This window comes from Rousettus aegyptiacus, unplaced genomic scaffold (genome assembly GCF_014176215.1).
Source record: "Rousettus aegyptiacus isolate mRouAeg1 unplaced genomic scaffold, mRouAeg1.p scaffold_m13_p_3, whole genome shotgun sequence".
Classification (NCBI taxonomy): Eukaryota; Metazoa; Chordata; class Mammalia; order Chiroptera; family Pteropodidae; genus Rousettus; species Rousettus aegyptiacus.
The window spans coordinates 14992352-15018559 of record NW_023416306.1 but is presented as its reverse complement, the minus strand read 5'-3'; the positions used below and the strand labels follow the sequence as shown (position 1 = coordinate 15018559).

At 44.8% G+C, this 26208-nt stretch overlaps 1 protein-coding gene across 12 annotated transcripts in view; it reads right to left on the bottom strand.

Moving 5' to 3' along the window:
* Positions 1-523: 523 nt before the first annotated feature.
* Positions 524-26208, bottom strand: part of ASTN2 (astrotactin 2) — a 900155-nt gene continuing 874470 nt past the window's right edge. For all 12 annotated transcript variants that reach the window (XM_036238510.1, XM_036238511.1, XM_036238512.1 and 9 more), the window contains 3 exons: positions 16042-16142; positions 14138-14321; positions 524-1350 (listed from right to left, as the gene is read on the bottom strand). In XM_036238510.1, coding sequence (XP_036094403.1) covers positions 1113-1350; positions 14138-14321; positions 16042-16142 — 523 coding nt within the window. In that variant the 3' untranslated portion in view covers positions 524-1112. The remainder of the gene's footprint in view (positions 1351-14137; positions 14322-16041; positions 16143-26208) is intronic.

Here is a 26208-nt window from a genome sequence, read left to right as displayed (position 1 = left end):
AGTGGCTCTCAGGTACTTCAAATGCTGTCAAACTTTTTGTCCGAGCCTTCCCAAGCTCTTCCTGGTTCCCAGCCTAACCTCTTGCTACCTACTTTATTCCTACTTCCTACTTTATTCCCAATGAAAGTGCTTTTAGCCCTTGAATGAATTATGTTTTCTCTTATCTCTGGACTTCTGCTCATGTTTTCCCATCTGCCTGGAGTAAATCTCATCCTTCTTCACCCTGTATGGCTTACTCCTCCTCATCCTTTGGTATTGCTTTTTTAAGAAAGCATTTCAGGACCCCTCCAGTTGGTTTAACAACCCAACGAAAAGTTCAAAGAACCTCCATTCTTCCCCTACCACAGCCTGAAATCACCAGATTGCTTTTCTATAATTTCCATTGGCTGGTAAATTCCCTGAGAGCAGGGAGCTTCTCTGTCTTTAGTTCCATGCCCAGTGACTGGCCTATAATCAACAATAAATATTTGTTGAGTGGATAAACAGAGGTGCCCCCAATGGTAAGAAACACTAACCAAACAGAAAGAGAGACAAGAGGAATTTTTAATGCATGGAAAGTCCTGCAGAGACTCTGGGCAGACCCACAGGTAGCAGGAAGAGGCAGGGGTCCTGCAAACTCAATAACATCTGGAAAAAAAAAAAAAGTCCTAAAGACCCAAGCTTCCTCACTGCAATAATCCTAGGGCCTCCTTCCTGATGCTGAAGAGGTCCAATTGTCTCTCCTAGGTCTCCTCCGGGGTCCATGGCAGGAGGGAAGCTGAGTGTGGCAGCAGGAAGGAGGAAGAGGAAAGGCCGCTTGGTCTCCACCTGAAAGGTCCTGCCTTGAATTGACCGCCATCCATAAGAAAACGTTTAAAAAGGAGAGACGTCGATAGAGTCAAATAATATCTTAGAAAAAAATAAAAGATAGAGAAAAATGGATAATTCCAGTGGTTACAAAGTTCTCTGTCGGCTATCCACAGAGAAAGAGTTTGCTTTGGCCTTGCTGGCAAGCCTCACTTGCCAAGCCCATCCTCAGCTGTCCCCCAGCCCACCCAGGCCCCAGGGTCCATGAGAGTACTGCGCCCCCTCCCACGGAGGGTCTCTGTGCTCACGGAGGGTGCTGCCCTCCCTCACCGGCCCTTGGACTCCCCATACATGTTTCGGGCCATGGACACCATCTTCTCCTCGCACGTGATTTTGGTGTCCTTGAGGATGCTGTACCACACCATACCCGCAGGCCGGACCTCCTCGCTGCGGCAGAAAAGGTAGGGCACGGTGTCCACGCGGCTCTGGATGTAGGCGCTTCGCAGGAGGCTGGAACAGTGGCTGCTCACCCTCTCCAGCCGCCGCAGGATCAGGTGGGCCTTCCTGAAAGGTAGGAGGAGGCAGTGATGAAGGGAGAAGCCCTGATCAAGGGTCAAGCCTTTGAGTGGTGATAAAGGTCGACAGACAAATGAGGACTTCTTGTCCTACCAATTTCCTGACCTGAGTTTGGTATTTCAATCACCTATTCAAAAATCACCCTAGAACCTGTCCTCTTCCATTGTGCAATGAGTAAAGACTGAAAAAGAGGTATGACTTTTGACCTAGCATTTTCAGTTCTAAGATATGAAAGCCTTAGGAGTGAGAAGGTCACCAGCCCTTGGATTCTGACCACGTGGGAATTACTACAATAATGATAAACGACAACAATAATAATGACTAAAATTTACTGACATTTAAAAAGGCTAGAAATTGGGTAGGTACTTTACATACATGTTAAAAATGTTGTTTTATCTTTAGAACAGCCCACACACATCATTCTTTCCACTCACAATAAGTGTGAAGCCCAAGGCTCAGAGGAATGAAATTACTTGACCAACGTCAAACATCAAGTTGACCACTGGAGCTGGGCATTTGGAATTAGTCTTGACTACCTACAAGCACTTCTCTAATTGGCTGCTTTCATGTTTCCCCAATTCTCTTTTACTCTTTACTCACAGTCAAGATATTTGGAAATCTTATGTCAAAGCCATAATCAGAATTTCCCTGTATCTCATTTTTCTCATCTCTGAAATAGTGATGGTGGTCTTACCTTCCAAAGTTGGTAGTGAGATTAACTATGAGGAATGCCCAAAGCCTGGTGTAGAGTAAGCTCCCACTAAATGACAGCTACTGTTATAAAGAATTGTTATGATGATGTTTCAGGATCAAGGTCATACTGATCACTAGTCTAAGCAAGAATCACTCTGTACTGTGGTGATCATTATTAGTAACTTATCTAGAACCCTTTATCCAGCACCAGAGAGAGAACCCATCTGACGGATATGCAGAAAATTAAAGCTAGCAAGGATCTCTGAGGTCACCTAGTCTGGGGGTTCCCAATAACAGGGCTATTGCATTTGGGCTGGATAATTCTTTGTTGTGGGAGCTGTTTTGTTGGAAGTTCGGTATCACCCTTGGGTCTTTACCCAGCAGATGCTAACAGCAGACCCCTCCTCAGACATGACAATAAAATGTCTCTAGACATTGCCAAATGTCCTCTGGGGAGCAAAATCAGCCCAGCTGAGAACAAATAACCTTGTCTAACCTACTCTCATTAAAGACGTGGAAACTGAGGCTTAGAGAGGGAAAGGAATGTCCTTTCCCCAGGTGATACCACAAGTCAGTGTCACTGTCCATATGTCCTTGCATGGAATCTACTTTTCTCTGCATCTTAGCATATTCCAGATGTCCAGGAATCCCGAGAGGCTAAACTATAGGCTCTCTCTGCCTGTCTTCTCCATGTCCCTCTGAGACCCCAGGAGGTAGGGCTTTTTATGACAACAGACTCCACAAATGGGAGACTGTGTTAGGCACCTGTGTGGCAGCTGGAAAAGGGCCTGTCTTATGTGTGTACATTTTGTGGGCATGATTTATGAGGTGCCTTTCAAAAAGTCGTCTTTGTGTAGTTCATGACTTGGGTGGAATATTTCCTATGGTGACAAGAATCCATAGCTCCATAATCACATTCGAGGTGAGTTGCTGCTCTACCCACAGTCCTCTCTTCCCTCTGGCAGGAGCTCCTCAAGAGGAGCTGAGGAGTTTATTTCTCACCCCCCATCCTTTGAGTTCTCGCTATGTTCCTTAATAGCTCAACGTCCTTGGGAAACTTACTTAATGTCTCTAAGCTTGTTTCTTCACTTGAAAAATAGGGCTGTTGAGAAGTTAAAGGGGATAAAGTCATTGGTTGCTCATTTACTGAGCATTTATTACAGGGCCGAGTTTCCCATCCAGTGGTAAAGATGGACAAGTTAAAAGTTACAACACAGGTTGACAAGAACAGTGATAAAAGGAAGCATGGGACCTGTGGGAAAACGGCATGGGTACCTAGGTAGCATTGGGGACATCCAAAAAGACATCCTAGTAGAAGGGGAACTTGCGTTGAGTCTCATAAATGAGTAGAAGTCAGGTAATGAAGATGGCAGAGACATCGCAGGAGGCACAAGTAAAGGCAGAAATAAGGGATTGCACGGATGTTCTGAGAATTCATGGTGGGAATCCAGTGCGCAAGTGGGAACGCAGTGAGAGATGGAGACGTGGCAGGGGCCAGGCCATTGGTGCTTGGAAACCAGTGTATAAAGTAATGGAACACCATGCAGGTTCTAGAACCTGACCGCTTAGGTTCAAATCCCAGCTTGGCCACTTACTAATTCTGTGATATTGATAGAAATTAACCAGTTGTGTCTCCATTTCCTTACCCATAAAATGGTAGTGATAGCTCTACTGTATCTATCACAAAGGGTAATCTTAAAAATCAAAAAGTACTAATTAATCTATAATAAGCCCTCAATAAACATTACCTATGATTATTTTCTCAGGGGTAAGCAGGGGAGTTACTGAAGCATTTCCAGAAGTGAAGTAACAGGTTCAGAGCTGGATGGTTCAAAAACACTTCGAGTTGCCTTGAGGAGAACTGAACTGGGGGAGGATAAGACTGACAGCAAGAAACGAAGCCGGGAACACATCCAGGTGTTCAGTGTTTCCTCTCATTGTTCTTAGAGGTCCTGGTTTGCTCGTTTGCTCCGTGTCTTTAAAGAGCCACTTTTTCTGTTTTCTCTTTTAAAAAAGGGACTAACATTTGCCTACCTCCTAGAGTTAGAGTGAAGATTAAGTAAGTTAATACATGTAAAACTCTTAGGAAAGCGTTTGGCACCTAGTAAAGACCTCATTTGTGTTAGAAAGTATTGCCACCATCATCACCATTGCCGCCACCACCAGAATCATTATTTGTGTACTGGTTTAAAATTCAAGTATCTATAAGTCAACAGCGGGAGACAGACACACAAAAATAGTAACAGCCTCTAATTTAAGCACAGAATGCTGGGTGTTATGGAAATATCTAGAGTGGGCATCTAATTATTAGTTTTGGAGCTCAGAGAAGTCTTCTAAGAGGATGTAACATCTAAGCTAGGTCTTTAATAATTAAATTTTTGAGGTAGATGGGGAAGCAGAGGGAATAGCCCCTCTGAAATTAGACTGGAGACAACAGAAACCACCAGTAGTTTAAAATGGTCAGTGTAAAGAATGGGTAAGATACCAGACAGTTGGCAAAGATCAGTCTATTCAGACTTTTCTATGCCATGGTGAAGTATTTATTTGTGGGGCAATGGAGAATCATTGTCTGATCCAGACAGTCACAAAAATAAGCCACAAAAACAAAATTAGGCTAGAAGGGGGCAATTCCTCCAAAATGCCCAAATGTTTTGTCTTCACAGGCCTAGCCACTTCCTCTGAGAGAATCCTGGAACTCAACTGGACCAAGCCTCCTTTTGTTCAGATGGGGGAACTAAGGTTTGAAGTGAGAAAATAATTTGCCTAGAGAAACAACTTAGTGACAAGGGCAAAGCTAGAGCCAGGGCTCCTGATTGTACAGAGTGGAGATGAAATAATTGGCTCTGAAACCTCAGATTCGATCTTAGCTCTATAACTTAATGTCTGTGTGAGACATTGGCAAGTTCTTCAACACCACTAACTCTTAGCTACCACATCAGTAGAATGGGAATAATAACAGCATTTTGGGGAGGATAAGATGACCTGAGTAATTTGCTTAGTTCTCACTAAATGTTAGCCCAGGTTCAGAGGAGCATGTTATAATAGAAAGCTCACAGGCGTCAGAGTCCATTAGGGTAAGTCACTTCTCCATGAGCCTCAGTTTCATCATCTGTAAAATGGAATGGAGATGCACATCTTGTAGGGCTTTTGTTAGGCTGAAATAAAATGGCTATCACAGAAATCCAGCACAGGAATCTGTACGCCATAGGCACCACCCCAATGTCAGTTTGCTTAACTGGTTCCTGCTCTTTTTTGAGCACATGTGATGCCTCAGCAGTTTGGTTTGCATTTAGACAACGAAGACAGAAGAATTCAGAGGGTGAAGCCATGAAGAGACGGGCTGGGGGTGTTCAAAGGCTAGAGAGGAGGAGAGGGTGTGAGAGACGAATGGCGAGAATGCTGGGTAATAAACTGCAGGTGATAAGAGACACAAAAATTGAAGGCCAGGGAGGCTCCAAGTTTTCCCGAGAGGGAGAGATCATAGGCCAGAGTGACCACTTTTTTTAAATACCAGAAATGAAATCTTCCACACTGTAGACAGGACTCAAACCCACTGGAACAGGAAGCCAGACATGTAAGAGGGTCACTGCACATTAATTTATGGTTGTATTAGCAGGTGAGATGAAGACAGGGAAGGCTCATGCAGGAGTCAGGAGCTGGGATCGAATGCTACTTTGCCAAGGAATTGTAGAACCTCTAACCAACTATTCTATTCCCAGCACTACTACCCAGTCAGCTGTTGACACAGTTAGTTATCGGATGGAGACTTAATTTCTAAGATGTCCTTGGAATGGAGAGAAAGAGAAGAGGCAGTAAGGACACATTCCTGTTGGCCTCTCTCCCTCCTCCCTGCCTCCTTGAGTTGAGCTTAAATGTCTGTGTTAGCTGACCTCAAGCTTCATGAGAAAAGAGGGCATGACGTGCTTGCAAAAAACTGGAAAACGACCTCCAGAAGTGGGGAGGACAGGTTAAGAGGAGTAAGGATTTCATTCATGCTGCCCTGGTCAGGCCACATCTAGAGAGCCACAGTCACTTCTGGTAAGAGAGGCATATGCAAACTGCAGCTGGATCATGATGCTGAAGGACATCTTGAAAGCAAGTCTTCTGCAGAACTGCTCAAAGCAGGAATGGAATGTGAAGGGGGGATTTAGGCAAATTGTTATGATGTTCTAGTAACTGAAGACAAGTGGTGGGAAGGACTGAGGGTCAGAGATGATAATGACTACAATTGATTGAGTACTACTGTGTGCCAGAAACCTACACAACATCATCTTAAATGTAATTCTCACCCCGATTCTAAAGTGTGCGCTTTATTCCCAGTCTTCAGATGGTAAAAGTGAGCCTCAGCCTGGTTATATGATTTGACAAGGGTTAACAGAGTGAGAGAAGAAGATCTCGGATCTCTGCTGCAAGGTTCCCAAATGTTACTGATGAAGCCAAAATGACAGAAGGCAAATTTTGACTCAATGGATAAAAAACTCTAAATGTAGAATGAGTCCTTCCATATTTCCAGTGGGTTCCTCCTCACTGGAGATGATCAACTCGAGGAGTCTGTCTTAGTCTATTAGGGCTGCTTGAACAAAATATCACAGGTGAATTGGCTTATAAACAACAAAAATTCTTTTCTTACAGTTCTGGATGCGGGGAAGTCCAGGATCATAGCACTGGCAGATACAATGTGGTAGGGGGTGAGGACCCTCTTCCTGGTTCACAGAGGGCACTTTCTCACTGTGTCCTCATTTGATGAAAGAGGCAAAGGATCTCTCTGGGGTTTCATTTTTAAGGGCATTAAGCCCATTCACGAGGGCTCCATCTCATGACCTAATGCTCCACCTCCTAACACCATCATATTGGGGATTAGGTTTCAACAAGATTTGGGGGAGAGACACAAACATTCAGATCATAGCAGATTCTGATACTAGTGGGAGCTAAAGTAGATTTTTGTTATTTTTGTTTGTTTTTAGTCTAAAAGGAATGAGGGGCTTGACTCGCAGAGAAAGACCATCTGCTGAGCATCTGATGAGCACGTCACCAATGAACCTGGTATGACACAACTGACAAAACACTGAGTTCTTTAGATGAGAGAACTATGTTCATTGAGGTCTAATCATGCTTCAAAGTCATGCTATAGTGTCTTCTCCGTGAGGGCTTTCAGACCGTCCCAGCTTCCATAAATCATGCTTTTCCTTTTGTTGCTGAAGCATTCTGTTTGTTTGTCTGTTGAGACTCATAGTGCACCTCCCTTAGTTGTACACATATATTGGGACACCATGCGTTATGATGGACAGGACACAGGTTTGATATCAGAAGACAATGTTTTGCATTTGGGCTCTGACACTTATTAGCCATGTAACCTTGAACAACTGACTTAACTCTACTTACTCTCTGTGGCTTAAACTTCAAAATCGATTGTTCAGGAGATGATGTGAGATATAAATGACTGGGCCCATAAGAGTTGCTCAACTAATATTTACCACCTGCTTTTTAGACAGTGTGCAGCAACTGATTATCTAGAAGAATCAGTTGCTGTAAAATGCCTAATAATTAATATAGGTGAATTAACTTGAACTGGGGAAATTCTTGGTCGTTAGCTTTCAAAACATAGCAATTCTCCAGTAGGGGTTGATAACGGGGATCAAATGTCACAAGAGCAGCATGTAGAACTAAGGAAATAAGCAAGCGGACCAAATTGAATGTATAAAGAGATTTGTTTATAAAAGCAAAGAAGTTAGAAGAAACCTAGTTGGTCCTTAGCTGAGGACTGCATTTATGTAAGTGCATGGCTAAAGGGCCCGTCAAAAAGGCAACATATTTACATACGAATCCCTAGGAAAAGCCTTGCATTGTTAAGTGTAAACAGTCAGATAACAGAACACAGTGTATATGCTTGTTAAACGTAGCAGAGGTGGTGGGAACGGAGCTGTGGTTGTAGATGCAGACATGTCCTGAAGTCTGTGTCAGTTTCCCTACTCACGTGCCTATCGGTGTTGTATCTGTATCTGGAAAGGTATAAGCCACCATTGATGATTTTATCTCTGGGTTGGGATTACAGGGTTCAGAAGTGCAAACTTTCCCCTTTCCACTTTTTGTACATCTAAATCATCTGAATGTTCCAGAAGGAGCAAGAATTACTTTCAGAACGACATACAGCAAAGATATCTCCACTTTGAAAACATGCTTCCATATGCATATATTTAAAGTTGGTATGATGAATCTGTGCAATGAAACTATAGTTTTATGGCTTCCCAGTAGTTCAGTGGAGTTTTTTTCAGAATAAATTCACACCAAATTTAATCAGAACACCTGCACTAAAGAGAACACCAGAATCCTAGTTACTCTCTCTGTATATACATCCTCAATACTATGTTTAAAATGTGATTTTAAGGTGACTAGTGAAAATATTTACATTTGGTTTTGTCTCCTCCTCATTCTCTTGCAAGAAAGCACGAGAATTTCCCAAGAAGTCATTCCTAAACTGACGGTAAGAATGAGTTGAGTCTCAACTAACTCAAAACTATTTCAGTTTGGAACTAATGAAAAATTCAAGATAATAAACAATTTTGCTATATTATCAGTGGTGAAACTGATCTATGGGATACTTATTCAAAGTCATAGTATGTGTTGTTTGGATTTATCCATTTTAAGATATCTTCAATTATAAGAGATGCTATCGATTTAATAACAGCCTATCAAGAAGAAAGAATACAACACTTAATGTACATACTCACTGTGTATAATCCATCCTGATTCTAGAAATGTCAAAATATAAAAGCAAAAAATTTTTAAATGCACTCAATATTATAGGAATATGGCCCTGGAAGCCTAAGTTTGCTCTTTTCCCCAATGTTCTAGAAATCGTAAGAGAGTTAATTCAAGATATCTAAGGAAGGAGCTCATGAAATCTTCAACTGAGACTACACAGTGACAACCCAGGCTTGACTGTTTTCACTAAGGACACAGCCCACTGTGTTCACAGAATGTGCCAACTCCTCAGATGGGAAAAGCTTCCTGTCTGGTTATACTGAGAGAGATCCCAGGCTGACCAAGCCTGTGATGGCTTTTGTGATCTATCAGAAATGCCTGCCATGGAAGAGAGAGGGGCTGACATCACCAATATACCATTCCTAGTCGAGACGGATGGGTTCTACCGAAACAAAATCTCTTCTAGTACTTAGTCTCTTCTCCTTATTCTATCATTTCAGTCAAATATAACTGAGAAGATTAAGAAGCCCAAGAGTAGTCAAGGATGTTCCGAATGGAGAAAATTCTGGTCCTGGGCCACCTATGAGCTCAGTTTTTCAAGTCTCCTAATAGTAACCGTATGGCTAGGACAGCTGGGTGCCAGCAGGTCTCCTCTGAGCAGCTGTTTGAAGTCATCTGTTGTTGCCACAGGAACCAGGCTCTGGAGGACATTGGCCTGATAGATTTATTAGGCAGAGGTAAGTTATGCCCTTTTGTCATTAAATTTTATGGGGGTATGTGACAATAGATACCAGGGTCTGATGATTACAGACCAAGGGAATCCTACTAGAGCTCATCCCGCGATGTGCTCCTGAGAAATGCTCTTATCACTGCAGCCACCCGAGGGCCCCGAGCCATAGGAGGTGCTAGGCTGGAGGCGAAAGGACACTCAGGGCATGCCTGTTCTCTGGTCTCTATCCTCCCGGGCTTGCTGGTTCCTTGGCTTTGGAGACCAACCCTTTTATGTAATGAACGAGGCCTGGAATGGCATGGAATTTGTCCAAGGTCACATGGCAAGTGGGTGGCAGAGCCAGGACATGAGCCCAAGGCTCCTGGCTCAGGGGCGGTCTTGCTCTCTCTTCTTTACACTTTGAGTTTCCATACACACAAAAGTTTTGCTAACCTTTGAGAGGCAATGGCACATTTGCTCAAACAGCTCCTCTGTTCAAAAACTTGACCTGGCTTTTGAGAGAAAGAACAAAATCCATAAGAGCTATTGCAATTTGACCTCTGCTGAACTCTCTGGCCAACCCCATTACCCTCTAACCTTGAAATCTCTGCCCAGTGAGATTTATGCTTCTCAACTGCAGTATATCTCTTGCCTGGCCCTCTCTCGTCTGCACTGGTTGCTCCTTCTGATGAGAACACTCCCCATCTTCAAACTGGAGGAATCCTATCCATCTTTCAATTCTAAGCATACACTTCACTTCCTTCTGCAGAAATGCTTCCTTGGGCTCCAGGTCTGGATTAGCTGCACCAGCTTTCAGCATCCAGATCCTTGTCACTCAAAGGTGTGTTTCTGAACCAGAAACACTGACATCACCTAAGAGCTTGCTAGAAATGCAGAGTCTCAGGCTCATCCCGGACTACCGAGTTGGTTTGAATTTTAATAAGGCCCGCAGGTGATTCTCATGCAGGTTAAAGTGTGAGAAGCACAGCTCTAAAACACACCACCTACCTTCTTTCCATAGCATGCTTCTTGTGCCGTGTTATGCTACAACTGCCTGCTGACCCATCTTTTTCTCACTAGATGTTGAGCTTTGTAATGACAGAAGCTGTCTTCTTCACTCAGGTATTTCCAGCCTATGGCATGGCATCCGGCACATAGTGAGTGCATTAAATGAACCAATAAATCAATAAATTAATGAAGTGAGGTCTCCTCAAGTCTCTTAACTACTTGAAAGGAAAATGTATTTTTTTTTTTAGGACGCTATTTTTAAGCTACAAAGATCTTAGAGTTCATGGAATTCAATTGTTTCCCACTGTGATCTAAAAAGGTCCTTAATAGCTCAGAGAGACCTATCTGTCGCTGGGTAATGGTGGGGAATTGAAGAGGAAATGCAGGAGGTGAAGCTCCAAATCGCCCCAGCCTAACTTCTACCAGAACAACTCTGTAGTCATCTGGTCCACACATCAACTATCCTGTTATCCAATTATTTAACAAGTAACGATTTAGCACCTACTTACAAGAATGAATAGGACATAACGGATCACTAGCTACAAATAAATTGGCATTGTAGTGGGGAAAAGAGATAATGCATAAGTGAAGACATATGCAATACAGGATGCTAAAACTAGTAGGTACGATGCAGAAACTTAAAACGCGAGGGTGTGATAGAGTGAGCGAATAGAAATATTGAGGATATTCTAAGGAGATGACGCTCTGGCTAAGGCCTAGGATCCTATGTAAGATTTACTTAGGAAACAAATTTTCCACTGCCAGAAAAAAAAAAAAAGTAAGTACCACTATATCAGCTCATCTTGATCATTTTATAGGAGACTGAGGGCCAGAGAGGACCAGAGCCCAAGGATGCATAGTGAGTTTATTAGCAGTGCCAGGATGAATTAGGATGCATCTGCCCTGATTCCTTCTGATATGCCAGTGTGGCACGTTGGAGGAATGTCAGATGCCTTCTAGAGACCGGAAAGACCAAAAGAGGAAGAAGTTGTGTGACACTGATGGGGATTGGCCCACAGGAGCTGGTGACTAGTTAGCCGGAGGTTGGCGGGTTATCACAATCTGTTACGGAGAAGGCTGTCCTGTCTCCGCGGACAGTCAGGCAGCCTTTCCAGAAGGTTTATGCTCTGGGTCACGAAGGATCCCAGAAGGCTGCAGAGACAAAGTCAGGGGTGGAGCTCTGGGTTAGCTTCCACGCAAACACCCCGTCCTCGGGGAAGATGGCAGCCGAGGTGACTCAGGCAGCATCTTTCATCTGGGGCTCTGTGCTTCTGCCTGTCTGCCCTCTTAATTTAGCTTTTCTCTGAAGAACCTTCCTTTCATAAGAAAGGAAAAAAATTACAGCCCAGGGCCCAAGAGAACTGATAGTACGGAACCCAGGGAGAGGTCCCTTTTATCCCTTGATCGAGCTCTCATCTCTTTCCCTGATGGCCTCAAATCCATGGAAGGGTATTGCAAGTGTTCTAAGGGCTCAGGGTGAAAGCTCAGGGCAGAACTAGATTCCATAAAAAAATAAACTGCCACTCTGGACAGCTCATTTAACCCTATGGGGCCCTCCCATTCCTTATCATTTATAAATGGGGAGGCTACCCTATTTTGCCCAGCTTACAGGATAATTTTCAAGTCTTTAAAAACACAACACGCTGTCCACTGAGTATTTCAGGAACTCATGCAATTCCCTCCCATGCCGCAGACACGATTCTGCCCTAGAACCCAACACTGTCTCCCCTGAATTATCATCACAACAGCTTCTAGGGCCTCACTGCTTCCCTCCTGTCTGGACCCCTCCAGTCCACACTTCTAACTGCAGTCAGAGCAACATCTTTCTCTCTGAAAGATCTGATGACACAGCTCCCCTGTGAAAAACACTTGACAAGCTTCTCACTACCCTAGGGAGATAATCCGAACTCTTTAACCCAACTTAGCAGGCATGCAGGACTGGCCCCCGCTGACCTGCCCTTCTTATCTTCGACCACTCCTGCTGTCACACATTTTGCTCCAACTGCATGGAAATTCTTTCCGTTCCTCCACACAGTGTTTACCAACGTGTAGAAGGACTTCCCCTGGGGCAGAGGAAGGGATTTTAGGTGGTCCTCAAGATGATCATAGAGCTAGGATTAAACGACAATGAATCACGCTGGGGAAAATGGCTAGATTCCCTTTTTCATTCTTTTCCCTTCCTCTAGATGACTTAAAAAAAATAATAGAAGTTTTGGTCTAGCTCTGTGTCTGTAGTACTTCTCTCACACTTGCTTACTCCTTTTCAAAGGGAGAGGCTTGGGTTCTGCCAGGATCGAACATCGTTTGTTTGTTTGTTTGTTTGTTTTTTCCATTGTGTTGAATATTTAGCTTTAATTTTCTATTGAGGTTAAATGGTGCTACTTTCCCCTTTTCAAGATGATAGAGTGCTTTCTTTTCAAATATATTTTCAAAAAGAAGTGAATCTAAGAAAGAAATATACAACAAATAGGTACACAGGGTATAGTGAGTGATATGGCAAAAATCATAAATATTTCAGGCAAATTATTAAAATTTGAGAGAAGAACCTGGTTCTAAAGTAATATTATCTCCTCTGAGTATTTCCTGGGTGAGTCTCTCTTCCTCAAATCCTCCAATCTCCACCTGCCTGACCCCTAGAAGCCTCTATGTCTCAGAGTCTCGGCCCTTGGGAAGGCTTCACTGGGTTACCTAGACCAGTTATGAAGGTGTCTACGCCTCACCTCCATAAATGGCCCTATTCTGCTTCGTGACACTTACTATTCCTATTCTCTGCAATTTCTGGTTTAATTACCTGCAACAGTAAGCTATGTGGAGGTAGGGGCCGATCCACCTTTTTACTATTGCATGGTCAACCAATAGCTTGTAAGATGTACTACTGGGTATATGCTGAATAATTAAATGAATGGATTGTTCTTAGGTGCAAGGCAGCCACCACTTCATATGCCACTTCGTTAAGCTTCAGAAGATGGCAACTCTGTCTTAATTATGTTTGAATCCTCCATGGCATCCAGAACAGGGTTTGGCAAAGTGACTGCAGGTGACAAAAATCATGCCCTAATACATGTTGAATTTATGAATGTAGTAGTTAGTTGTCCTCACTATCGGGTTTCATTCCAGAAAAACTCTTTTCTTTGTTGTTTTTTTTTTTTTTTCCCATTGTGTTGAATGTTCAGATTTAATTTTATATTGAGGTTAAATGGTGCGACTTTCCCCTTTATAAGATGATATGGTGCTTTCTTTTCAAATATATTTTCAGTAAGAGGTGAATCTAAGAAAGAAATACGAAAGAGTGGGAGGAACCCTGGAACAGGGGCCATGACCCTACCGCCATTCGGGGATCCTGAGTGAGACACATCCCTCGAGGAGCCTAAGTTTCCCATCTCTAAAACTGGAGGTGGAAGTCGGGCGAAGAGAGTGATTGATCAAAAGAGCATGATGCGTCTCTCTTCCCTGACGTTCCAAGAGTCCACGAAGCTCGAATCTCAAGATTCTTTCTTTCTCCCTGCCCGTTTCTCATCTCCATCTAGCTGTGACACGACTGAGGTGACTGCTACCCTCATTTATTGGTTAAGGCCCATTCTCAGCCTGTGTGAAACAGGGTTAAGTCAAGTCAAATGGAAGCAAGAACACCTCGCCCCTCTGCTCACAATGACACGCTCGTACCTGGGCCCTAGCTCGTCCTCGCTCCTCCAGACGAAGTCGCCGAACTTCTCGTAGTGCGAGTTGTAGTGGTGCTGGACTCGGAATAGCATTGAGGCCGAGACCTCCATCAGTGTGTTGTAGGCAGTCTGCTGCTCCTTTCCACTCGTGTACCCATTGTACAGATTGTAGATCTTGTCGGCTATCTCTGAGGGGGAAGAAGTACAGACGTAGATCACTGGACAGCAGGAAAAAGTGAGGCTGGAAACACGCCTCGCAACGAGGAAGGTATGTTTGTGCAGGATCCTGCCTGGTCTTTGAGGAAGGTGGGGGTGGAGGAACCTTAATTTTATCCTGAATATGTCACTGACTAGCTGTGTTTCTTATGAATAAGAATGTCTGCTCTGAAGTGCACTGGGAAGACTAAATTGAAAAGCGAGTGTAAAGTGCCTGACACGGGGCCTGGCACAAAATTACTGTCAAGTTTAAAATTAACGTAAGTTCTGAGCCCACGGTTTAACATAAATTTTCAAACAAGTGCAGAGGCTTAAGCGAACTGTCCTGGGCTCATCTCAACAGTCTCCTTCTGTCTCTCCTCTGCCATATTTCCAACATATTTCTGTGATCATGTCCGATAGGTCTCCATTCAAAGACTTTTCAAAGAAAACCCAGACTCTCCTGCTTGCCATTCACAACCATTCATACTCCTCCAGCCATTCCTACAACTGATGTAACTTAAATTCATCATGGCTTGAATTTCTCCTGAGCAGAAAGCACATTTTTCACCTTTGAAGACTCCGATTAAAATTTATATATGTCCGTAAGTCACTGCTAACAACAGTTCCCTCTAGGAGAATCTGGGGGACTTGAGGTCAGGGTGAGAGGAACATTTACTATGCCCTATTTTCTACTCTAATTTTTATTAAAAAAAATTTTTTAAGCCATGTGCATGTGTTATTTTAAAATACTACTACTACTACTATGACTACTACTACTACTGCTAATAATAATAAATATCTGGAAAATATCTCAAATCCCCTTGCCTTTGAAACTCAATAGTTCATCATCTCCTCTTGTCTAGTAGCACACAAAACATTTATTATCCAGCTGATTATTGAGCCTTTTGTAAAAATGCCTCTCTCTCTCTCTGGAATGTGAACTCCTAAAAGGCAGAGGCCATATCCCTTCTGCTTTGCTTTGCCGGTGTTCTTGTACTTGCTCGACTTGAGGTGAATCAGGACTCATGAGCTACGGTCACATTTTTGCCGGTCCTGACGCAGAGCCTGCAACTATATGTGGCCTAGGAACGAAGTTTCTGGCAGACCTGTTTGATCGGTTCTATTTTTTCAGGTGTTTCGCCTGATATTTACCACTTCATCAACCAGAAGCAGCAAAATGGTTTAATCTTGCTGATTAAACTCTGCCTGACAGTCACTGACTGAAGCTCTGAGCTGAAAATTCTGAGGCCACTCTCGAGCTGGATGGGAAAGTCATCTGTGATCAGCTAACGATGTCTGCACAGGCACAGCAAGATGAAGTGGTCTTCTAGGTGCCCCTGATTTGCCAGCTCCAGTGTACACTGAAGTGGAAGAAAGTGATTGGTCTCTGAGAAGTCTAGCCTAAGGCTCAGGATATAGCCATGGGCTCTGGCCCTCCATCATTCCATGCATCTAAGTCAAAACATAGACAAACTCCTTAACAGAGGAGCAAGTCTTTTCACTGACAAAGATATTGTTGGCCATTCTCGGTTTCCTTCACGGCTTTGCTTCATTGCGCAACATGATCCTCCTAGTCCCTCAGTTCTTTCACTTTCTTCTCCTAATGCCAATATGTGGGGGAGGGGGAGGAGTGGTGGTTAGGGACTGTTGGGTACAGAACTTAGAGATAATATGAGACTTACCTGGGAAATGAAGAAATGGGCCACCTACCTTCTGCCTTATTGTCATCCACCAGTGGACAAGCTGTCCTCAGGGTCACTGTGCTAAGCTCTGAGTGCCTCCCTCGCGTATCCACAGCATACAGAGTGAACCTGCAGCATGGCAAGAAAACAGAGTACCAGGCTGTGAGTTCGGAGAGGGCCTTGGATAATCGATGCAAGGAGAAAAAAATCACAGCACAGTAGTGGTCGAGGAAACTCAGGCGATAGAAGAAATAATTTAGAAAATAAAGAATGATCATTATAAAGCATTTACTGAGCACCAACTGTCTCCTGGACACTTTTCACTTAATCTGTAAATTTACAGGCAAGCAAGCCTGGAAGGCGGGGATTATCATCACCCACATTTCACCAATGAGGAAACTGAGACATAGACTGTGTATGTTTCCATGGTCTCATAGTTACAGCAGAAGAGAGCGGTCTGAGTCCAGGGCTTGAGAAGTGAACCCCAGTGGTGTCCTGTATAGCTGGATATACTCAGTTACACATTATTTCATTCATGTATTTAACAAATACTTATTGAGCATAAACTATGTGCCTGGAATTATTTTGGGAGCTAAGGTTATTAAGATGAGCAAGAGGGTCAAGTCCTGGCTTGCATAAAGCTAATCAAAAAGTAAACAAAATATTAGATAATGGTAAATGCGAAAAATAATACAGGAGGATAATGTGAAAAAGACTAATGTGGTGGGGGATGTGGGTGCTTTAGACGGGTTTGTCCATGAAGGCCTTCCAGTGGAGAGCAAGTCTGAGCTGAGAACTGAATAATGAGAGGGAACTGGCTTATGGAACACAGACCTGGGGGAGGAGCCTTCCAGGCATGGGGAGCAGTAAGTGCAGAGGCCCTGAGGAGAGAGGAACCCCAGGTTGTTGGAGGAGTCGGCAGCTGGTGTGGCTGTAGCAAAATGAAGATGAAGTGGAAGTTCAGTGGGGACCTTGTGGGCCAGAACAGGAAGTCTTGGAGTTATTTCAGGCACAAGACATGTCCCCACCTTTCTGTAATGTTCCCTGAAGCTCCATGTTGTGCTGAGGGGAAGTAGACAGCCAGTGTGACATTAGAGAGGGAAAGAAGCTGGTAAACGGCAGACCTGGTGGGTTCAGGTCCCATTGAAGGCACAGGATATGTTTAGAACAGTCGCTATCCTCTGGCCAACACAGGGAGGGCCCTCTGGCCCTTCCTGCGTCCAGATCCCCCAGTTCTGTACTTTACACAAAGTCTAAGGAGTGAGTGGAGAAGACTTGCAAGAGGCGGTGAGCCCTGAAGGCCAGGAGCAACCTGAAGAGAAGGGCTGAGCATCGGACTGTGTTGCCTTTGTCATGCCGTCCGTCCTCCTTCACCGGTCTTCAAGGACAGAGGCAGTCATGCGGGGTGGGAAGAGGGTTCCTTTGGTCAAGTAGAAGAAACTGTGGTCCCAGGGGCCCTATTTTCTTTCCTCCTTTCTCAACACCTCAGCTTACCTTATGCTATAAAATGGGCATCACCCTATGATTCCCAAGGTGCAGAATGAGCCCTGATGAACCACACGCATGAGACACTTAATAAATGAGTTGTGCAAATTGATATGTGCTAAGATCTCAACATGGGTCAAGTACTGAGCTGAGCAGTTTTGCCTGAATTATCACTACTAATTCCCCCATACGATCCCAAAAGGTAGCTATTATCACTGCCTTTATTTTATACACGAGGCTCAGAGAGGGGAAGCGGCTGGCCCCGAACCACATAGTAATTATTGAAACTGGCGATTTAAGCCTAAGTTTGTCTGACTCCAAAGCCCGTGAATTTAAGAACTGTCAGTCTTCTGGCCAAAAGTCTGTGGACAGCAACTCTGTACAAATATAATTCCATTAGGCACTCTTGCCTAACTTCAGTTATGCTGAGACGGTGCCATTTCATATGTTTTTCTAATCTTATGAAAACCTGCTAAAATAATCGCCCATCCTATCTCCATCTTTCAGAGGAGGAAACTGAAGATCAAAAATTAGGCAATTTGTCCAGTCACAGAGGTAGGAAACAAAAAGAGCTGAGACTTACTCCACGGTTTGTCTTACCCAAACCCCCTCTCCTTTGCTCTCAGCTGCCATTTGTCTGCCCCAGTTCTACCGCTCACCAGCTTAGACGATCTGAACTTGACAATCTGCACAGCCCTCCCGGCCTGGATCCCTCATGACCTGATGCCTCAAAGGTGGTTTTTACAACAGGCACCGTGAACCAGAACCTCTTGGTACACGGGTCACAGTAAGCAGAGGCCAGTATCTTTCTGGAGAAAAGACCCTTTTGTCTTTCTTGTACGTAAAAGTCTCCTTAAAAATAACTCAATTTCTCCTTTAAAAAAGTAGGAAAAGTATTTACCTCACATCAACGTGTTTTTTAACTTATTCCCTATATTGATTCTGAGTTTCATTGTAATTAAGACAGTACAGTAACATCATCCTGTCTTTTCTTACACAGTTGAAAGGAAGTTGATATTCTGTGTGCACAAAGGAATTCATCAATCGGTCATGCCAGGTCTGTACGTGTGATGCCACGAGCCAGGCTGGCAACGAGCCCTGTAACCATATATACTCCACATTCTTTGCTACTGGGGGTCACTGCCACTAGGCCCATGATAGGCTCATGGAGACACTTCCAGGACTACAGGAATGCCAGCACTGAGCCATTGTGCGGGCTTGCTGCAAAGGGGGATTGGGGAAGGGGTCGAGTAGGGATTGGGTCATCCAGAACCCTGGTTGCATGTTGTGGGGAAGCAGAGGAACCCTGAACCAATGAGCACCCGCAGGAATCTTGGCTCTGGTGCTCACTAGCTAGATGACCTAGGGCTAGATGATATTCTCTCTGGTCCTCAGTCTCTCCATATGTGAAGCAGGAGAGGCAGGTCTCTCCTCGCAGAACTGTCAGTTCAAGTGCAGGGGACTGACCCAGCACACTGCCTGTGAGTAATGATAGGCATGACCACCATCTAATGAGTGCTCACAGGTGTTGGATTATGTCCATGCATTATTCCAGTTAATCCTCATACTGTATAAGCTGGGTAACTATAATTGTTTACCAATAAGGACACTAGTTCCAAAGATGTCAAGTAATTGATCTATTATTACATAGTAAGTCAGTAGCAACAGGGGACCGGAACTTAGATCTGCCTGAATCCAAAGATTATGTTCTTAACCACACTATACAATATGATAGTCCCTCCTTATTTGTGAGGCACATGTTCTGTGACTCTCAGTGGATGCCCGAAACCATAGATGGTACTGAACTCTAAATATACAATGTTTTTATCTTACACACACATAACTATAACAAGATCTTTGAGCTAATTTCATGGATACAAGATTTGTTCTTACCATAGGTCTTAGCAACCGCAGCATACAATTTTTTTTTTTCTTTTCTTACTAAGGCAAGAACTTCGGCATATCTGGATTGCCAGCATCATTACTCTTGTGCTTTGGGGCCATTACTAAGTAAAATAAGGGTGACTTGAACACAGACACTGTGCTACGGCAACAGTACATCAGATAACCAAGAGGGCTAAGAGACTCACAGGCAGGAAACATCTACAGCATCAGGCCTTTGTGATAGAGGGGCTGCTGCCCGCTCCACAGGTCAGTGTGGGTGGATGCGAAGTGTAAGTGCTGTCCGAGGTGAGTTAAGATTGGGAAGTCTTGCTAAAGGATGGGAAAGCAACATCACCACGAAAATCCAGGATGTGAGAAAAAGCAAGTGGCAAAGCGAGGAAGTAAGGACAGTTTTGGAGAGCACCGTGTAAACACTTACCACCCACACAGCAACCCATCTAGAAAGTGGCAGAGGCAAGATTCAAACCCCAGCCTCTAGCTCCCAAAGAACGGATACTTCAGCTTGGGTGCAGCTACATCCCTGGCATTTAACATAGTGCTAGGTATACGGTAGGCACTCAGTAAATATTTGAGTAAATGCACGAATGCAAGCATATCACATCTCATTTCTCAATGTCAGTATCTGCATCAACACAATTAAAATAATTGTGTATGGGGCATCGCTGTATCGAGGATTACATGGAGTGACACATGAGAAGTGGCTTGTAAGTTGCAGATTTTTATAAAGAGCACTTATTAAAAATGCTTTCTTGGAGAGGAAGAGAAGGCATTGCATTTCCACTGAGGGAAACATGAAAGGTTGCAGTGAATGGAATATGTGAATGAGCCTCAAAGCATGAGGAGATGGATGTTTTTTAAAAGAAACATTGCTTTCCCATTGGCTACTTATGTTTCCATGGTGCTTCTACAGTACATTTCCCCCACCAAGAGGGTCCAGGGTCACCTCTCTGCTTAGCCAAGTGGCATGAATAACAGGGTGCTGGGAAGAAGTAGCCTTAGGTTTCTGAGTTATAAAACGTCGGTAGAATCCCTGCGTCCCCAACTACTGCCTGAGCATCCTTTGGGAAGTCACTTCACCTTCCCTGAGCCTCAGTCTTTGTACCTGCAAAGCAGAGTGAAATCCACATCTTACAAACAGGGGATCAACGCTCAATGACATAATGACTGGAAGAGGCCTGATTCGCTTTTTTGCTTCCTAAAAGATAGCTTCTATTTGTGTTACAGAGTCTCCCAACCTGTCGGTGGAGGCCTCAGGATGGAGGAGGCCTCAGGCCACCCTGCCATTGGAGGCAGAGGAGTGGAGAAAGAGGAAGATGTCAACCTCACAGGCCTGGGTCAAAAGTCACAAGGCCGTACGCTTTCTGCCTGTCTCAGCTGTAATTGTAGAACTGTTCCAGAGACACATCTGAAAGCTGTTAGGGGACCAAGTGGGGCCTGGAGGGGCTCTTTGTGAGAGGAAGAAAGTGGCGGCCCCTGATGCAGAGAAGGAAGAGAGAAATAGAAAGAGAGAGAGAGACTGAGAAACAGACCCATGTGGACACCCATAGAGCAGAGATGAAAATGGGGAGAGAGAGAGATTGAGAGACGCCACAGTCAGACCTCTGGGCTTCTCCGGGGATCAAGAAGGGTACCAGCTAGCCCTCGCTCAGTTCTTTCATCTTCTCTTTGCCTACTGAGGCAGGCCGAGATCCACTGATAATTTGAACTAGAACTCCTGAGCCATCACAGAACTCCACATCCTCATGTTACAAGTGGGGAACCCGAGGCCCAAAGACGGAAGAGACTTGCACGAGGACCCACTGCCAGTAAGTTCAGAGTAAAGACAGTGACTTTCTGACTCCGCCTCAGTGCTCTTTCTATACCCTACCCTGATTCTCCTACAGCTGGTTGACTTAGGTCCAGTTGTACCTACGGGATACTTTTATTTTAAAAGAAGTGGCTCCAGGGATGAAGTGAGAAGGGCTATTTAGGAACTTGGAGCTCTAGGCTCAAATCCTTGTTATTTCTTCCTTTGACATTAAATATTGACCAAGGTGGCTGAAAACCTCAGCCTATGTCTCAGTTTTTCAATAGACTGTGATCTGTGAGATCTTAGAGGCCTAAAGTAATATGGTCTTAGTGTACTGGGATTTCAATATTTGGGGAAGTGCCTTGGGATTGGTTACTCAAATACAAAGTATTTTTCACTGTTTCCTTGATGGTCATTCATTGGACAACACTTTATCATTGATCCTCAAATGAACTCTGGCCATAGATCTACCCCTGTTTACCGATCTGCTTCCTAAGCTGTTTCATAGTAGGACTATATCCAGCTGCTAATGATTCCAGATCATGGATTCCACTTCTTTGCCCTCAATCATGCTATACCTTCTGTCTGGGTCACCCTTCCCCTTCTTCACTTTACCTTTCTCCACCTTGCTCTCAGAGACCAATCAAAACTCATCTCTTCCAGGGAGACTTTCTCCCTGCAAGGTGCCCTATCTCAGCACATGTCACCTGATTAGGACAGTGCCCAGACACTTCCTGCCACCAGGAGTATGTAAGTGTCTTCGGGACCAGAACATGGCTCTGCCCATCGTTATCCACCTACATCTGGTGCTCAGCCATCTAAATCAAGTGGTACACAGCAAATACTTTCTAGAATGAACAAATGACTGAAGGAATGGCTGAATCACCTATGAAGAAGTTGTTTTCTGCACTGGCTATCAGTTTCTCCATCAGAAAAATGAACAATAGGTCATTAAACTGAAGGGTCATTACAGGAGATGGAGGAGTGTGATGGCTAAAAGCACAGCTTTGAAATCAGGCAGTTTGGTTTTAACTGCTGGCTCCCCAAGTATTGGCTGTGTGAGCCTTTGCTTCCACTTACTCACCTGTAAAACAGGAATCGTGATATTAAAACCCACTGTATAGCGTCATCGGTAGAACGAATTAGGTACGGCATGACAGTGTCCACTATGACGCCGGGCGTGTGCTGGCACTCGATGAGAGGTCGCTGCGGGTCTCATTCTCAATAGTGCTATTATGCGACTTGCCCAGGGCTCTGACTGCCCCCTCCCCTCACCCAGAGTAAGTTGTCCTCATGGAGATCGGAGGAGGGTGGGTGGAGAGGAAGTCCTCGTCGGTCCCTCCCAAGACCCCCAGACCCCCTCGCAGCAGGGGTGAGAGAAGGAAACTGAGAAGTTAATTGGCGGTGAGAGCTTCTCACAGACCTGACAGCGGGTACGAGCAGGGGGAGCGCCCCAGAGGCCTGCGTCAGGACCAAGTCCCCGAGAGCAGGGGAGAATGCGTTTGAAGTCTCCAAGCCAACGCCTGCTCTTCCCCAGCCGCCGTGTGATTTAGGCCTTCTGGGGAGGCGAAAGTCTCCTCGCTGATTTGAAGGGAAACAGATGTTTCCAGGCCAGAGGCCCTGGTCTTATAAAATGCTCCTCTCCGACCCCCCCCGCCCCCTCCCACCCAGCTTTGGCAAAAAACTTCCCGTCGGTTCACCACCCGCCCTTCCTCCAGCTACCATCGCTCCCCTCCCCGCCATTCCCTGCATGATGTGGCTGGCAGTCAGCAGCGGGGGGAAAAGCCCCCAGTCCCAGCTCCAGCTCTAGATCTGAGCAGCTGGATGGCCACGGGCACCTACCAGTCTTCCTCTCGGTCTCAGTCTCCCGTCTCTGCGTCTCTGCCGTGAGAGAACTACACCAAGATCGCCCCTGAGGGATAATCTAGATCTGATAGTCTAGGGACTGGGGATTTCTTCCTCTGAAAGACATGGCGTTATCCATTCCAGATCTTTCTTCATTGGAGTGTATGGCAAAGAGCATGGGCTTGCCTAGCAGACTGCTCTGGGTTTGAATCTCGACGCCAACTGGGCAAGTGGCGACTTAACCACTGGGCCTTGGTTTCCTTATTCATAAAGTGGGGACAAAGGTTCCCTCTCATGGGGTTGTGAGAATGAAATCAGAATTCAATATCCCCACCCCTATTTTAGGTTTCTTATGAACATATTTTTTCCCTTCGAGTGTCCATGGTACACGGAACAGTTGGGACCCAGAGGTGGTATGCAATAATGTTTGCAATTCATTGTTGGCAGGAAGACTTGCTAGAAAGCTGGCAATACAGAGACTTGGGGTCTTAATCCAGTTCTACTTGAGGAGCAGAAAGAGCATTCTTTTTTTGCGACCACAGTGAAGCGAGCTGTGGTGTAGTTAGAACATTCTTTGGAGCCTGACTACCCAAGTTCAAATGCTGGTTCTACAACCTACTATCTTTATGACATTGGGCAAGTTAATTAACCTTTCTTTTCTTCAGTGTTTGTTGTCTTTAAAGTGTGGATGATACCATTATCACCTTCAAAGGGATGTTGGAGGAATAAAGTACTCAAAACAGTACCTGGCGTAAGTATTAAGATAGCATTCACCATTATTCAATGTGTAGATGTGTTACAATTATCAATCTCTTCTATCATGATTTTAAAATCATGATAGAGCCCCCTGCACTCTCCCAAATTCTTTGATATTGTTCCCATTGAGAGGCGGGGGTTCTATGTCGCTTCACCTTGACTGTGTCCACGTTCACGAGTGCTTTCACTTACAGAGCACAGCAGAAGAGGTGCCGGATGACTTTTGAGTCTGGATCATAAAAGTAAGAGACTTTGACCTTGCTCGATGAACCATTCTCTCTTGGAGCCCTGAGTCTCCATGCAAGACATGCTAATGTGAGGGAGCCAGGCTGGTGGAAAGCCTACTCCAAGTTCTTCCCCAGTCCTGGTGTTTAAGTTCATACCAACCCAGACTCCAGATGGATGAATAAAGGGGCCTTCAGGTAGTATCAGCCCAAGGAGTCAAGTCACCCCTAGCTTTTAAATCCTTGAAGCCAAGGCCTTAGACTTCACGGAGCAAAGACAGCTCCACCTGCTATGCCCTGTCTGAATGCTCGACCCGCAAAACCTATCGGCAAACTCAAGTGGTTGTCTTAAGCCGCTAAAATTTAAGGTCATTTGTGATGTCATTAACAGAAACCATAACAACTGAGCATCAGGAGCAGAGGTCAGCAAATTATGGCCCTCTGGCCAAATCTGGTCTGCTGCCTGTTTTTGTAAATAAAGTTTGAATGGAACTCTGCCACGCTCATTTTCTTAAAATGCGTTTTCTGTGGATGCTTTCATACTACAGGGGCAGAATTGAGTAATTGGAACAGAGACCATATGGCCCACAAAGCCTCAAATATTGAAAATTCTAGAGGACAGATTGCTGACCCAAATCCAATGTCTTGACAGTACTTAACATAATATCGTTTGCTTACATTATTTCATTGGATCCCAGGGTTAGACATCATTCCCACTTTCCAGATAGGATCAGTGATTTCGGGTGACTATCCAAGGTTGCACAGCAACTCTGACCTCAGGTCTAAGGCCACAACTGCTGAAGATGTGAACTCCAGTTTGGGTCAGACATGGAATGGGCAGTGTGGCCTTGGGCAAGGACCACTGCGCTCTGCCCTGGGGTTCCCAGCCGTGAAATGAGGGCACTAGGCAAGATGGCAGGGACCAGATGCCAAAAATTCAGATGCCCGGGGTTTCCTCCAGCTGGGTGCTGGCAACCAGGCAAAATATCTCTGTTTTCCTTTCATCCAGGAGTGTCAAAGTGAGACCTGAGAATTAGAAGCCAGGGGCTGCTGTGGACCCCTGCTCTGTCCCACATGTAGCCCCAGGACCTAAGAAGAACTTCTCATCTCCCAACGTGGGCTGACAACCTGTGCTTTCTGCCAACATAAATATTTAGTTCCAGTGCCCAGCACAGAGAGACTGCCATGGCAGGCACTAAGGACTCCTATCCCGGTTTACATGTTGGAAACAGCCTCGTCTGAGGTATAACTGGGAGGCCCTGCCTGGGACAAAGGTGACGCAGTCTGTGGTCGGACAAGAAACATCAGCTACTTGTACTTGTACTCCTGCACCCCCTCTGGCATGAGCTAACAGGTAAAGGATTGGGGGGAAGCGGGGTGCAGCACGGAGTGTTCTGGGGAGGGCCAAGTCTGGAAACTGCTGTTGCTGATAAGCTCAGGCAGAGGCAACAGCCATCTGAAATCATCTGCTCCTCTGCCTGCTAAGATACCCCTCCCCCCGATTCAATGGGATGTGAGCATTACCCTGAAATTCATGCCAAGAACAACAAAGCTCAGAAACGGATGATTATACTATTGACATTTAAAATTAAATAAATATAAATTGACTTATAATTAAAGCATGTTAAGTATATCCCTGATACCTGACTGAGGAATAAGTGATCATCACAGCAGCTCCACTCTGCGTGTGGCTGCCTCCAGGGGAATGCCCGCTAGGTGCCTGGCGCTCGGCGAAGTGGGAGAAGCATGCATGGAGAAGAAGGGCTGTTGTCTTGTTTTCGGGAAGCTCACAGAAGAGCAAGGAGACGGTTGAATGCACAAGAAGTGAGATGCAGTGCTACGAACGCTTCAATCAAAATGCATTTTTGACCCCACGTTTGCTTCAGGTGCGTCCCTTCTTCCTTTTTTAAAACATTGGACTAAGCCTTAGATATGCATTCAAAGGCCACCTGAGTCCCATCAGCTGTAAACCTATAGGAAATGTCAACCACCTACAAGAACCTCACTTTTACCTCCAAAAAAAAAAAAAAAAAAGGAAGTGACCATCTTTACCCTCCCCATCTAGAAAGTCTTAGAGGAATGAACACGCCAAGTAGTTTTAATATACAAATACTATGCAAATGGCCTATCAGAACTCATCCCTTCACCGGCCACGTATGACCTGATCCCTCTTAAAAGGAAAACTCAGGTT